The 16,513-nt window shown below is 45.1% G+C and overlaps 1 protein-coding gene across 1 annotated transcript; it reads left to right on the forward strand.

Moving 5' to 3' along the window:
- The first annotated feature begins 309 nt into the window (after positions 1-309).
- Positions 310-8,760, forward strand: LOC109737683 (uncharacterized). Its single transcript, XM_020296809.4, has 6 exons — positions 310-773; positions 2,380-2,466; positions 4,751-4,927; positions 5,647-5,733; positions 5,805-5,876; positions 6,606-8,760. The coding sequence occupies exons 1-6, from the start codon at positions 588-590 to the stop codon at positions 8,457-8,459; spliced, it is 2,463 nt and encodes an 820-aa protein (XP_020152398.1). The 5' UTR covers positions 310-587; the 3' UTR covers positions 8,460-8,760.
- Positions 8,761-16,513: the final 7,753 nt, after the last annotated feature.

Genomic DNA, 16,513 nt, shown 5'->3' on the forward strand with positions numbered 1-16,513 from the left:
TGATTATTTTCTGGTTGAAATTTTTATGCGTACGTGAAGTTGATTCCCACCTCAGTACAAGATGCACCCCTTTTTATGGTACGTCCTTCCTAACGACTCGAACAAAATGAATAAACCAACATGACACCGTCTCTTTTCTATTTTAGAACGAGGGCTCCAACCATCCATGCTTGACTTTTTATATGCCACGACAATGTGCAGAGAGTGGTAGAAAAAAAAGATGCATTTGAGATTGAAAAGATTAATTTGGCGGACCAACAAACCAGGGTGAATCACTGTTATAAAAAAAAAACCCAACATGAATCAGGTAGGCGGCCCCTCTCGAAATGGCAGTATCGTGAAAAATAACAAATCAGGAGAGGAAAGCAACTCCCTCTTCTCTCTCTATCCATCGCCTTCGTCGATTTCGCCCCCCCCCCCCTCCCTCGCTCTGGCGTCTCCCATCGCCATCGCGTCCAAACCCTAGCCCTCCCAAACTCCAAACCCTACCGCCAGTGGTCCAATTCGCTGCGCCGGCTCGCGAATCGGGCGTCCGCGTGTCGCACCCGCGCTCCCGATTCAGCCGCCGTTCGTGCAAGATCTGGCGGATGGAGACCGCGGCGCCGAAGGAGGCGCCGCCGCCCCAGCCACAGCCCGGGGTGGAGGAGGACGGGACGCTCTCCGCGACGGCAGCTATGGCAAGGGACGCCGCCGTGCTGTTCCAGAGCCGCCGGTACGCCGAGTGCGCCGATGTGCTCGCGCAGCTCCTGCTCAAGAAGGAGGGTGACCCCAAGGTGGGCGATTGGATCTCTGCTTTTGCTTCCCTATACGTCTAAAAGCGAGGAGAGTTAAGATGCTCTGTGATTGCTTTATATATTCTTTAACTGAATATACATAGCAAATCCTGTATCTCGCCGGGTTCGTGGCGGCATGTTTTGCTCAGCGATGGCTGTTTTTTAGTATTGCTTGCTTGATGTTTCTGTCACCACTCACTGTGCTTATATGCTTGCTCAGTGTATGTTGCACGTGAATTGTGCGGTGTGCTTGTTGTAGCTGCCTGCATGGTTCTCCCATCCTCTCACGGTGGGTGGCGGTGAGCCTGCATATGTTTGTAAGCGGTTGGGTGCATCTTGGTTGTGTGATTGTGTGCTGCTTATACCTGATGCCTGTCTATACACTGCTATCGCGTATGTGATCGTCGCATGGCTCACTAGCATCTTAATGTGTTGGTGTTGGATTGGTATCCATTTGTATTTTGTGTGTATCAACGGTTATGTGGACGTGGGTGTTAGGTGGTGCATGTGAATACCAACAGGGCTTGCTACTGGGCGTGGGAGTGCTTCTCATTTCCCTGCTTTTTAGTTAGTAATGTTGTAATACATTTCTTGAAGCATAGGCAATGGTTTGTTTAAACTATTCTGTTTATTTAAATTTGTAGTTCTATATGTATACCATGTAGCATGTGAGTGGACCTTACTTGGCGTACATTGGCTGGATACAATGGAACTGTCAACATTAATTCACTGACCAATGTGTCTACAACAGTATTCAGGATATGACTATATGAGCAGCAAGTGAATAATCAGAAATGTTTAGACTTCAGACCTAGACATCTGCAGAACAGTGAGCAACATTGTGACTACACATTTTCTGAATCCAATACATCAACCATCCAAACTCATCCCCCATTGTTCACACAGCCACTGCTGCACTGTATCTCTGTTTGCCAATGCCTTTTAATCGGGCTGTTACCCGGCCTTTAAGCTGATTATAGCTGATTAACCCGTGACCTGTGAGGGTACGCAGTAGGAGTATACGTCCTAGCCAATACATTTTTCTGTAGTGATTATATTGTCTCCCAACAGTTAGGTGTGGCGGAGATGCGTATGTTCAACAGTTAGGTGTGGCGGAGATGCGTATCTTGAGATGGATGTGTGGCCACACGAGGAAGGATCGAGTCCGGAATGATGATATACGAGATAGAGTTGGGGTAGCACCAATTGAAGAGAAGCTTGTCCAACATCGTCTGAGATGGTTTGGGCATATTCAGCGCAGGCCTCCAGAAGCTCCAGTGCATAGCGGACGGCTAAAGCGTGAGGAGAATGTCAAGAGAGGGCGGGGTAGACCGAATTTGACATGGGAGGAGTCCGTTAAGAGAGACCTGAAGGATTGGAATATCACCAAAGAGCTAGCTATGGACAGGGGTGCGTGGAAGCTTGCTATCCATGTGCCACAGCCATGAGTTGGTTGCGAGATCTTATGGGTTTCACCTCTAGCCTACCCCAACTTGTTTGGGACTAAAGGCTTTGTTGTTGTTGATTATATTGTCTCCCAAGGAAGAAATGATAGGTTGTCATGTTTTTTTGTGTTGCATCTGATGTCACAATGTTCAATTTTCAGGTCCTTCATAATATGGCTATCGCAGAATCGTTTGTGGATGGTTGTCCTGATCCAAAAAAGCTGCTTGAGATTCTTGGCAGTGTTAAGGTTAGTGAATCTCCATACTGATTTGCCGTTCAGACTTGGTAGTAGAAACACATCTAGACTCCGTTAGGAATAGAAATGCTTTAGTGGCTCTGGTACTTTGATACATGATTACATGTGATTCGTTTTCATTTTCCATGTCTAGACTCAGTTAGGAATAGAAATCATCAACCTTTGAATAGTTTCATCAAGTGGCAGAAAGGCAGTCACATTAGTGATTTTTTTTCTTGTCATGTGTGATTAGCGACTTTTATTGTTCATATTTTCATTTTGTTCTACATCTTCACCTTTTTTTTCGGCTTGTACACTGCCTTGGGATATCACTCAATCTTTGTCACGAGAGATTAACATTTCTTTGTACTGAAGAGTTTTAGGTGTCATGTGCATTGATACACAAAACAACAGTGATGCATAGATGCAAACAAATGTGCTTCTGTCTAATATAGGTACAAATGTACACGATAAACGTCCCTCTATATTCATATTCACGGATGCTTTTGTTGCATAATTTGTACCAAGTGAATGTGTGTATTCTGAACGTCCATGATTTATGGTTTAAGTTTTTTGTTCGCTGCAATCAAGACCCCAGATTCCTACTCCTGGTCATAGTAGCCTGGTTCGCGGGTTGAAGGTCCGTTCCGTGTCCCGGGGTCGATCAACCCATATTGAGGGTCAGGAACGATGTAGGGTCGAGCTGGGTCGGTGCACGGATCGCGACCCCAGTCCATGAATGTTGACCCCAAACAGTATGCAAGATTGTAAGAAGTTCATGTGGCTTACTGGGCAATCCGCCGCACCACCCGCCACTTCACCAGAGTCCCGCCCGTCCGTGGTCCAGCCGAACTGTACGCTCTAGGCCTCTTAGTGCTAGCCTTGACACACCGCCGATGCCCCACTCCTCTGCCCCACTCCTCTGCACCGGTTCGTGCAAGCCCTCTGTCCATGTCTTTCCCTCCAAACTGGGCCTGCAGCCCATTTTTTCTTAACTCCCCAACGGGCTAGATGCAGTCTACATCTAACTGGGCTATACCAGCCCATGGTCTTGAACTCTGGATTGAGACTTGATTTAGCGCTACTGAACGTATTGAACTTCTCGTGAGAAGCCGGAGTCGGGATGGAGGAGTAGGAGTTAAGTATTTAGGGAAGTCGGAGGACTTTCGAACGGGCCCTCAATTATTGAGCTAAGAAGCACGGACACGGGGACGGAAAGACGGGGATACGCATACGGGGACACGGGATACGGCTTTTTTCAAAAATAGCCATTCGGGGATACGGCAGGATATATAAGTATTTAAGAAATTTAGATGAAAGATATGTATTTAGTACTGACATATGTTGCCTCATTTTTAGATGAAAGATTGTTTTTTCTTTTCTTTTGAGGATCACACGGTCACTTTACACGATCCTGCACTCAGAGCCCATGTAGCTCTCCACTCAGAGCCCACATAAGGCCCAATTCCAGGAAACCCTACACAAGTGCTCCTCCAGCTGTTCCCTATCCCGTGCTCCTCTTTCCTCCCTGCCCCAGCCGCCAAGAACTGTAGCGAGGAGATGAGACGACCGCTCCTCGCCTGTACCTTCTTGCTAATCTACGTCTTCCCTTTCAATCCACCCAAATCTTCTTTCTCCCTGCCCGGAGCTTTTTCCTCGCCTGCAACCACCTCGCCTTCTCCTCTCTGCCTGGATCTTCTTCCCTGCTAGCGACCGTCGAGGTTGCCAGCTCGAGCGTGGCATCCGTCGGAGGAGAGCTAAGCAGCGTCGTGGTCGCTGGAGGCCGGCTCCCGAGTCCCCCAACGTATCCCCCGTATCTATGCCGTATCCCGATTTGTTTCTCTTTTTTTTATTCAGATAAAATGGGATACTGCGGGATTCGCGTATCCCGGCGTATCCACGCGTATCCCCGTGTCCTCCCGTACTAGAACGGCAATACGGCAGTTTCTGCCGTATCCATGCTTTGTAGTTATTGAGTTGTGTGCTTCTTTGTCATTCAAATGCCACATGTAACTGGCTATATTTGACTGTTTGCATGCCAGCACATGCGCTAAAATGCCGTGGTGACTACTCTCTAACTGTTTGTTTCGATCACTTGGTGTGGAATGATGTTTAGACTTGTTTTTTTAGAGACATCTTATTATATGTTGAAACACATCATCATGCTTATTCATTAACAAACACCGATGTTCTCTGTTGTCCGTTTGAACCCAACTGCAAATTTGGAGTTGCTGTGTCATTTCATTGTACTATATTACTGCTTTTGTTCTAATGTTGTACTAATACATGCATTCAGATAAGAAGCGATGAACTTGCCTGTGCATCTGGAGAACAAGCTGATTCTGCCAATGGGGTAGGGAACAATACTTCTTCTGAACCAAGAGGCAGTGGCATTGCACCGTTGATTTCTGCTGCACATAATGCAACAGCCTATGGAGATGAGTTTGACACAACCATAATAACATTCAACACTGTATGATCTCTTGTTTCAGTTAATGTAATTGTTTGATTATTAGGATATCTTATCTGCGGCTTTCATTTATCCTCTATCCTCTATTCGTAAATAGTTGCAATCCACTACCTATTTTTCCTCTCCATGCATCCATGCCACATCATCAAGTCATGCATGTGGTCTTAAGTTACTTTTTTGTATTAATCTGTCCATCAATCATGCCACCTCGGCATAAGTTAAATTTTGGCATTAATTTTTGTGTGGTCATAGACTGTACTCCCGCCGTCCCAAAATTCTTGTCTTAGATTTGTCTAGATACGGATGTATCTAATACTAAAATGTGACTTGATACATCTGTATTTAGACAAATCTAAGACAAGAATTTTGGGACGGAGGGAGTATATGTGTTGGACAGTTGAAGCAAATTTATGTAGTTCATGATTCGCATCATCCAAAAGTTTCTGTTCTTATTCAACATTTGTTCACATGCTTTCATATGTTTCTATTGTTTCAAAATATAAACCGAGAGCACTCTTACATTTGCTTTTGCATTAGTTTTAGTTGTGTTTAGCACCTATTTATGCATTGTTTTAACAAGGTTCCCACGGCAACGCGCGGGCTGTGGGGTATCATCTAGTTAGTAATGTTTTTGCCAATTCAAGCTTTATGCATACTCCTTGATGTAAGCTTTAGCTGAAGACATGCTGATGAATATGATAATGAACTTGTTAAATTTGCAGGCTCTAATCCTTTATCATCTTCATGATTATGAATCTGCACTGTCTGTTTTGGAGCCATTGTACCGAAATATTGAACCAATTGATGAGGTATTTCTTGTTATTTCTTAGCTTAAGCTAAATGTTTTTTTACTTTACCTAATCATTCTTCACTGCTGCAGACAACTGCTCTTCATGTATGTTTTCTGTTATTGGATATTACATTAGCTTTGCAAGATGCATCAAAAGCCGCGGTAAGTTTTTTCCCCTTTGCCACAGTACAACCTTCAGCTGACATCTATGGCTGGCTCCATTGAACTAGTAATTTCTTTCCAACTATTCTTTGTGGCCTGTGATATTTTGTCAAAGGATGTCCCTGAAAATGTTTCATGAGTCGTAGCTTCTCCTTATGACACAGCAAATTCGCGTGACAGTAAACTAATGACGTTGGATTTAACATAGCAAAATAACTTGCCAATTTATTATTCCCTCCGATCCAAAATAAGTAACCTTAGTTCAAAGCTGCGACACTTATTTTGGATTGGAGGGAGTACTATTTTTAACGTGATATGATCAATGGCTCAATGCTGTCTACTCTACTTTGTCCCCATATACTCACTGTGCCAGTATATCCTGCTATAACATGCATTTTTGATATACGCAAAACTTGCACTGACACTGCCAGTATGAAAATACTTTATTACGGGATTGTTGCTGGTAAATGAAAAACTAAAGAGGGGAGAGAATCAGAGACCTAGGGTGGCTGATCATTGAGTTCCTTTTGTCTGTTAGATTTTATTGGGAATAATTGAGATTATATTCTCCCTTTGATTGCACTAGAATTCTTGAGCTCAGTCCTATCAGATTAATTTGTGATTTTAACTTGTATGACAAGCAATAGCATTTGTTAGCCGTCTTCCTTTCCAAAGTCGCAACATAGCTTTTGTCTAGATGGAACTTTGTTCATCTCTCTGTTTTTGCAGGATGTCATTCAGTACTTGGAAAGATCATTTGGAGTAGCTAATACAGGGAACCAGAATGAAATTGCTAGCACAGTTCAGCAGCAGCCTGCTCAACCGAAACCTGCAAAAAGTAGCACGCCTCCAGATTCTGATTCAAATACTTGTCCTGGTGGATCTGAGATTCTTTCAGTTGGAAGTTTCTCGGATGATACACTGGAGTTTGAATCTTTTTACTCTACTCTGGATGGTGGAAATCACTTGGGCAGACCTATCTTAAATGAGTTCTCGAGGGCATCAGCTGATCTTGCTGCCACAGCTGCTGATTTGAAAGTTAGACTACAAATTTACAAGGTCCGGCTTCTACTTCTCACAAGGAACCTGAAGGTTGCCAAGCGAGAACTCAAACTTCTAATGAACATGGCACGTGGTAGGGATTCATCTACAGAGCTTCTCTTGAAATCTCAGCTAGAGTATGCCCGAGGAAATTATCGGAAGGCTGTGAAGCTTTTGAGCACTCCCAATAATCGGACTGAACCAGTAATGCTAGCCATGTTCTACAACAATCTTGGTTGTATACTCCATCAGCAGAGATCCAACCATACATCAGTATTGTGCTTCAGCAAAGCACTGAAATACAGCTTATCTCTTCGCTCAGAGAAACCATTGAAGCTGTCTGCACTATCACAAGACAAATCTTGTCTGATATCATACAACTGTGGGATCCAACATTTGATGTGTGGTAAACCACTGTTAGCAGCTCGTTGTTTTCGTGAGGCCATGCCGCTCTTGTACCATCGCCCCCTCTTTTGGCTCCGTTTTGCTGAGTGTAGCCTGCTAGCTCTAGAAATGGGCTTCCTCACTGCAAGCGGTGCTACTTCATGCAAAGATGAGATTGAAATTTATGTTGTGGGGTCAGGGAAATGGCGTCATTTAGTTATCAGTCCGGTGAACTCAGGAAGTCATTTATCAGATTTTGGGAGTTCAGGTGAACATGGAAATTTGATATCACTCAGATTTGCTAGACAGTGTCTACTCAACGCCCAACTATTAATGGATGCTTCTGAGCAGAAAAAAATGGTGATTTCAGATACAGAGGAGTGCAACCAAGTGTCACAATGCCAGAAAAGTTCAGGCCAGAACACAATGAGTGTTGAATCCAAAGTTCACTCTGGTCCAACAGCTAATGCAAATGGAGAACAAAAGGGAGCCGCGAGCTTGAATGCCACTTTGCAGAGCTCTCTTGCTATGTATGATGACATCATTAAAAAAGAGAACCTGAAAATTCGACAAGCCATCCTGGGGGACCTGGCGTTCGTCGAATTGTGTCTTGAGAATCCCTTGAAAGCTTTGTCTACTGCCAACTCACTGTTGCAGGTTCCAGACTGCTCCAGGATGTACTTATTCCTTGGCCATGTGTATGCAGCTGAAGCTTTATGTTTGCTGAACAGGCTAAAGGAGGCTGTTGATCAGTTAACTGTTTATTTGAGAGATGGCAATGCTATTGAGTTGCCCTACAGTGTTGAGAATCGTGAAAAGGCCCCTGTTGAGAAAGACAGCGATGGCGAGGATTCAGTCACTCCTGCCATGACAAAACTTACCTCAGAAGAATCTCAGCACTCAATGTCTCTCAAGCCCGAGGAAGCCTGTGGGGTTCTGTATGTTGACCTTGGCATGGCCGCTGCAGTGCAGGGAGAGCTTGAGCAGGCCAACTACCTGGTGAGCCGTGGTTTTGCAATGTTGCCCAACAGCCCTAGGGCACTGCTAGCATCCATCTATGTGGATCTTCTGCAGGGGAAGGCGCAAGAAGCTATCGGCAAGTTGAGAAGGTGCAGAAACGTGAGATTTAAGACCAGTAGTGTAGCAGCCAGCAGATAAGACTTGCCTCGTTTTGATGATTTATCTATAGTTGATAATTGCCATTTCTTGAGTTGGACCCCGACCCCATGTGGATGATCATCCTGAAAGATCGTAACGTTTTCCTGTGTACCATACATAAGAAAAAGAACTTTAGATCTCCTCCCTGTCCCCTCTTTAGCTTTCCCAGATTCAGGGGTGTAATTTGTGTTACTCGAGTTTTAGAGCCCCTCTTTGGACTGAAATGATGATACCTTCTGATATTCCTTTATTCAGGAAAGAAATGTGCAAAAGGCATCAGAATCTAAAGAACTTAAGTATATATTTCGGTGCTTCTCTTGCTCGAAGTGTCACTTCACATAGCTGTGTTACTCTGGTTTCCCAGCACGACATACTTTTGCACCTTTTCCCCCAACGTTTTTCTTCTGTTTACGCACGGATTGGAAGTTGGGAACTCACCTTTAGAATAGTTCATTGACGGGCCATGAAAATTTCCATATACGAGCTTCATTTGAGTAGCGTTATCCGTGCTTTGCTATGGAGCAAACACCAATTGCCACGAATCAAGGTTGGCCAAGTCTAGAACTGGGGCGCGAGATAAGAGTCGTGGATCGATTGAGGGCAGGGTTCTTCGGAAACGGAGCAAAATGATTTGCAAACATCATAAAGATCTTGTATGGTTATATGACATTTCAACGATGTTCCATAAAGACGAACGGCAATGTTTTGTGCTATCCATCTTCATTTACATAGTGTTATCACTGAATTATCTAAACTGCAAGCACATCATGGATTTCTGTATATCGATGGGTGGATGATCTTTTACATCGGCTTGGTAACCTACCATATAAATTCAGAGATGGATGCTTTACAAATCAGCATTAGCAAGAACTGTAGTAATCTCTACTAATATTATACTACTAAATAAAGATGTAAGGTTCCATCCCCCCACCCCCCTTCTCTATCTCTGATTTTCTTCACCGGTTATCCCTCACCTTTTATTGACTTACCAAAAAAACCTATGTTTTCTTTGATAAGCCAATACGTTCTTATCAAATAAGTAATTTTTATTTATTCCTAAAAAACAATTTTTATTTAGGTACGTAAATCATTGGTAGGGTTTCAAACTTTTATTTACACAACCACATTAATATGTGCAGGTAAATAATGGGCTAACGTACTAGACTATTTATATCTAGTTGAAACGCATGAGCAATTATTTATTTAAAATAAGAAAAGACGAATGTTAGGTTGCACCAATATGCCCCACCATGTAAAACAATGTTGAACAATGAGATAAAACTGATAGTGTCTCAGAGACACAATTGGTAGTATTTTAAACCAAGTGCTTCATCATCTTATTTTTTTGCGAAAAATATCTGGATCTATTATAAAAAATCATGAGAAGTACAAAGCACCTCAAACGTAATAAAAATAACACCGAGGTCTCTAGACCACCAAAAGACCACTACCGCTGCCAGAATGAGCTGCCAATGCCCCTCGTCGCCGCTCTCTTATCAGAGTCGAGTTGACTTTGTCAATGACAGCTGGGAACTCTTCATGCATGTGCCCCTTGGACCAAAGCCTTGGAGCCGCAGTGCTCGCCGTTCAACCCTTGAATAGAACTGAAGCAACTGACACAAAATCTCGCGGTCCCGCACACATGACAAGAAAACCTAATCTCCCCGTCCCAAGGAGGCCACATGAATCTATGCTGGAGCTCCGTCGACTACGTAAAGATGGACGGACTCGAGGATGATTGGAGCCCGGAAGACAAACTCGAACGAGAAGCGCCGCCTTCTGCCCACCTCACATGCGAAGACAAAAAAACCCTAACCTAAATTACTAGACGAAGCGAAGGCACCAAGATTTCTCTCCCCACCAGCACGCCGGAAAAGCTTGGAGGGAGAGAAAGAAACCACTTTGAGAAAAGTCTGTGGATCCAGATAAGTGCTTGATTTGACTGGACATCCTATCGAAAGGAGAGTGTAGTACCTCCATGTATAGCTGCAACACAAAATATGTGGCGTAATAAGCAACCGAAAGACATTAACTGATCTGGAAGAACAATGAAAATTCAATAGACGCATCATGAGAAAAACAAGCATGACCAACTACCATACATAAGCTCTAGTTGGCCCCTAGATCCTTCAAATGACCCTTCTGTGCAGTTTATACAAAGTAAATATATCTGACCGTTAACAAGGAAAACCATATGAAAGGACTCTGTGAATACTCCTAGACATGAGTCATGATCATAAGCCAATAAAAAAAAAATATCATTTCTTACTATATATATTATGGAAAAAGTATATAAAATATGGCAATCAAGTGGGCAAGAAATTCCACTAAAAATTTATAAACAAGTAACCCTTGAATGAATTTAATGGATTCCGTGTTGAGGACTAAATGAAGACGCAATGACCCAACTATTACACTTCCGGAAAACTAGTTTATGTATCAGTAAGTTGAGTAATGCGATGTCAGTAGTACCTTGAAAGATAATTTTTTTTGTACAGTACAGGAGAATCATGTAGGCCAACACGCTTTCTTGAAGTAATAGCCATACTTCACATCTCTACAAAATTTAAGCGTAGGAATAATTGTGAACTCACATCTTGTATACATAATAAAACATATCACTACTCCTCCGCGGTGCACGCTGATGCATGAGAGGTATTTAGGTCGCGCAAACTACAAGGCTGTTTGGATCCCGCCTGCGCCCGCCTTGCCAATAGCTGGCGCTCTAATATATTGGCGAGGGAATCCGCCGGCGGCGTGTTGACTGCTCGTGGACGTAAAAACTCAACTGCCAACCAATATTTTGGCACGACTTCAACGTTTAGGCGTCCAACCAAGTGGCTGCACGCCTTAGCGGTATACGTTTTTTCCCGAATACATGTTAAGCATTTTTTAAATACATGGTATACGTTTTTTTCCTGAATACATGTTTTGAACACTTTTTTGAATACATGGTCAACCTTTTTTCAAATACACGGTGAACCTTCTTTGATGTAGGGTGGAACCCTATTTCATGATCTTTTCACACTTAGAGGGTGAAAAGGGAAAAACAATAAGAACAACAAGAGGAATCACTCAAACAAAACCCAAATCACACATCCGCTAGAATAGCATACATGAGATCCACAAGTATCACATGAACAATCAAGGGAAAATAACACAAAGGTAAAGGTTTTTCTCAAATCCAAAGGAGATGAGGTCTTGATGATCAAGGTAGATCCTTCTCCCTTGGGAGGTCTTGATGATCCTATGATGGGATCCTTCTCCCTTAGGAGGTCTTGATCCTCGAAGAGGGAGGTACAAGGAGCAAATGTAACACCCCGCATGTAACTTGCCATATTTGTAACTCCGACTCTTGCCATTTCGGCTATGTGATATGTTTTTCCCTCCGTTGTCGGGTTTTGTCTTTCGTTTTGTATTTTGTCATGTCATGCATTTTCATATCATGTCATCATGTGCATTGCATTCGCATACGTGTTCGTCTCATGCATCCGAGCATTTTCCCCGTTGTCCGTTTTCCAATCCGGCGCTCCTATCTCCTCCGGTGCACCCCTCTAGTTTTCTTTCGTGTGCGTGTGTCAAACTTTCTCGGAATGGACCGAGGCTTGTCAAGTGGTCTTCTTATACCACCCAGAGACTACCGGTCAAGTTTCGTTCCATTCGGAGGTCGTTTGGTACTCCAACGGTTAACCGGGAAATCCGCAAAGTCCATTTGAGTGTCCAGCAAAAACCCCCTCCAAAACCAGCCCAAAACCCACCAAACTCTCTTCCATGCTCTAGGTCGTTCGATCACGATCGTGTGGGCGAAAACCGCACCTCATTTGGAGTCTCCTAGCTCCCTCTACCTATTTATAAGTGGGCATCCCGAAAAACGAAATCTCAGACGAAACCCTAACCCTCTCCCTCCGCGCCGCGCCGGACGCGTCCGCTCCGGCCGGACAACGTCCGCCGCGCGCCCGGCCAACCGGAGCGCGCCACGTCACCCGCGCCGCCGCCGAGGCCCGCCGGCCCGCTCCCGGCCCTCCGGCCCGTCTCCTCCCGCCGCCGCCGCTGCCTCGCGCCCGTCGCCGTGCCCGCGCGCCGCCGGCCGCCGCCGCCGCCACCGGCCCCGCGCCGCCCGCCGGATCCCGTGCCCGCCGCCGCCGCCCGCCGGCGCCGTCACCCGCCGGCGCCGTCACCCGCCGGCGCCGCCACCCTCCGGCGCCCCTCCTCCGCCGCCGGGCCCTCCTCCGGCCAGGCCCCGCCGGTCCCTGCCTCGCCGCCGTCGAGCTCGGGCTCGAGCGAGTTCGCGAGATCCGATCTGGTACAGCCCCGTTGACCTCCCCCTCGTGATGCTATAACTTCGTGCATGTAGCTCCGATTCGCGCGTATAATATGTCAAATTGTTCGTCTCGTGATGCTCTTCATTTTGTTCAATTGCACCATTTTCATTAGAGGTCACCTTGATGCCCAAATCTTCGTTGGAAGAGGGCTAGTTGCTGTTAATCTCTGGTTCTTATCAGAACTTGGAGATTTGTCATTTTTGTATCATTTATTCTGTGCATCTTTTGAGCATGAGCTCTACATGTGTTTTGAAGTATGCCATGCCATCTTTCCAGTGGTGTAGTCCATGTATTTTTGTGATCTCTGTAGTGACTAACACAAGCATGCAAAGTAGGCCCCATAATAATTCTGATTTCAGGGACTTAGTGATTTCTCTAAGTCTTTGTCTGCTGTAATTTTGTTGCCATGTAAACTTGATGCTACAGAGAGATCCATGCATATTTTGGAGATGTTAAGTAAGGATGTTTTGTAGATATAGTTGTAATTGATCCATTCCTGCAATTGTTTGCAATTTTAGAGTACCATAGCATGACTCAATCTTGCTCTACTTTTGCTATAAAATATTTCTGGCAGATTCTTAACATGACATGCATTTTTGCCAAGCTTATTGTAGTTGATCTATACATGCTATGCAAGTGTTCTTGCCATGGATAGCTTCATAAACATGCCATCTTGCTGAAGGTATGCTTGGTTTGTCATGCATTGCTCTGTAGTGAGTGCATCAAGCTCACAAAGAGGCCTACATATTAATATTTCTGCCATGCTCTGTTTTCTGCTAAGTCTGAAACCTGATAACGAAACTTGCTATGTTTACATGCTTGCCATCATATCTTCTGGTACTTTTTGGCTTATGGTCAGTAAGGGACTTTTGTCATGTGCATTTAGTAGAACACTACCATGCCTTGTTGTGCTATGTTAAGTTCCTGTAGCATGTTGATTTTGTGCTCTGAACATTGCCACCTGATGCTGTTTACTACCATGTCCAGTTTTTCACCGTCTGTGAACCTGTAATCTTTTGCACTTTTGCCATGCTTGTTTGAGCTTGATATGTTGTGAACTAGCCGTAGCTCAGTGTTCATCTTTTGTCAAGCATCTCCTTTAGTTTACTGTCATGTGCTTTGTGGCTATGTTGGAGTGCGGTAGCATTGTCACTTGTTGCATTTTAAGTGCTATCTTGCTGTTTATCGCAGATTAGTGTCATCCTTGTTTTGCTTGCCATTTTTAAACCGTGCATCCGATTCCGGTGATCTTTATATCGATTTCGACCGAAATCATCTCATCTTTCCAGTGGCATGCTTGGTTTGCCAAGTTACTGCCATGTTCATCATTTTCCTTCCGGAGCACGCATATGCATCGCATATCATATCTTGCATATCATACATGTTTTGCATCATGTTGTTTGCGCATTTCTCGTTGTTGATTGTGGTTCCGTTTGTTTGTGTTCTTGTCTTGGGTAGAGCCGGGAGACAAGTTCGTGAACGAGGAACCTGTCGAGTACGCTTACGAGGATCAAGCTTTCGACAACTCTGAGAATCTTGCAGGCAAGATGACCACCCCTCGAAATCACTTCTATCTTTGCTATGCTAGTTGTTCGCTCTATTGCCATGCTCGCTACCTATCACTTGCTATATCATGTCTCCCATTTTAGCCATGTCAGCTCTAACCATCCTTTCCTAGCAAACCGTTGTTTGGCTATGTTACAACTTTTGCTCAGCCCCTCTTATAGCGATGCTAGTTGCAGGTGAAGTTGAAGTTTGTTCCATGTCGGAACATGGATATGTTGGGATATCACAATATCTCTTATTTAATTAATGCATCTATATATTTTGGTAAAGGGTGAAAGGCTCGGCCTTATGCCTGGTGTTTTGTTCCACTCTTGCCGCCCTAGTTACTGTATACCGGGATTATGTTCCTTGAGTTTGCGTTCCTTACACGGTCGGGTGATTTATGGGACCCCCTTGACAGTTCGCCTTGAATAAAACTCCTCCAGCAAGGCCCAACCTTGGTTTTACCATTTGCGACCTATACCTTTTTCCCCCGGGTTTTCTAGAGCCCGAGGGTCATCTTTATTTTAAACCCCCGACCCAGTGCTCCTCTGAGTATTGGTCCAAACTGTCAATCGCCGGTGGCCACCAGGGGCAACTCTGGACTGGCCTATCGGAAGCTTGACAATCCGGTGTGCCCTGAGAACGAGATATGTGCAGCTCCTATCGGGATTTGTCGGCACATTCGGGCGGCTTTGCTGGTCTTGTTTTACCATTGTCGAGATGTCTTGTAAACCGGGATTCCGAGACTGATCGGGTCTTTCCGGGAGAAGGTTTATCCTTCGTTGACCGTGAGAGCTTATGATGGGCTAAGTTGGGACACCCCTGCAGGGTATTATCTTTCGAAAGCCGTGCCCGCGGTTATGAGGCAGATGGGAATTTGTTAATGTCCGGTTGTAGATAACTTGTCACTTGACCCAATTAAAATACACCAAGCGCGTGTGTAACCGTGATGGTCTCTTCTCGGCGGAGCCCGGGAGGTGAACACGGTCTGTGTTATGTATGACGTAAGTAGGTGTTCAGGACCTCTTCTTGGTCATTGCTAGATGACGTCCGCTCCTTTGCTTCTCTTCTCGCTCTCATTTGCGCAGTTAGCCACCATATATGCTTTTGCCGCTGCAGCTCCACCTCTTTGCACCTCCTTGTCCTATAAGCTTAAATAGTCTTGATCTCGCGGGTGTGAGATTGCTGAGTCCCCGTGACTCACAGATTCTACCAAAACAGTTGCAGGTGCCGACGATGCCAGTGCAGATGATGGCGTCGATCTCAAGTGGGAGTTCGACGAGGAACGTGGTCGTTACTATGTGTCTTTTCCTGATGATCAGTAGTGGAGCCCAGTTGGGACGATCGGGGATCTAGCATTTGGGGTTGTCTTATTTTCATCTGGATTTTGACCGTAGTCGGTCTTTATGATTGTATTTTGGATGATGTATGATGATATTTATGTATTGTGTGAAGTGGCGATTGTAAGCCAACTCTTTATCCCATTCTTGTTCATTACATGGGATTGTGTGAAGATGACCCTTCTTGCGACAAAACCACTATGCGGTTATGCCTCTAAGTCGTGCCTCGACACGTGGGAGATATAGCCGCATCGTGGGCGTTACAGCAAATCTCTCTTGAATGATCTCATATACTTTGCTAACCCTAAAAAATGGTCTAGGTACAAAATATATAGGTGACTGGAGGTGAGGGACGAAGTGGAGGGGAAAAAGAGGCAAAACACAGCCAGCCCGCAGGAGAGCCCGTGCGCACGGGCTAAGTGGACCCCATGGGCATGGTGCACGCCAGTGCGCACGTGGTGCCCAATAGCTACAACGAAGGGGCCCGTGCGCACGGCGTCCTGGAGGCCCGTGCGCACGGGGTATCCAGAAACTCTCTAGATAGGTCATGCGCACGGGGCGGCCTGGGTGCGTCTTCTTCTTCTTGCCGTTGGTCTCCGTCTTCCGTGCAGTCTTCTTGTCCTTCTTCTTGGACTTGGTGAGGCTCCTTAGCTCCTTGGTGGGGGTCATCCTCGTACCTAATGATACACAATGTTCCATGGTGAGGTAGTAACCAAGTTCCATCCATATTCATGTCAAGCTCAAAGAGGAGTGAGTTCACCTCGCTTTTGATGGCACGTGCGCGAGCTCTTGTCATGGGTTCACTTAGTGCTTGATGAGTCGGTGTGGTGTCCATGGGGATGAC

This window comes from Aegilops tauschii, chromosome 5, assembly GCF_002575655.3.
Source record: "Aegilops tauschii subsp. strangulata cultivar AL8/78 chromosome 5, Aet v6.0, whole genome shotgun sequence".
Classification (NCBI taxonomy): domain Eukaryota; kingdom Viridiplantae; phylum Streptophyta; class Magnoliopsida; order Poales; family Poaceae; genus Aegilops; species Aegilops tauschii.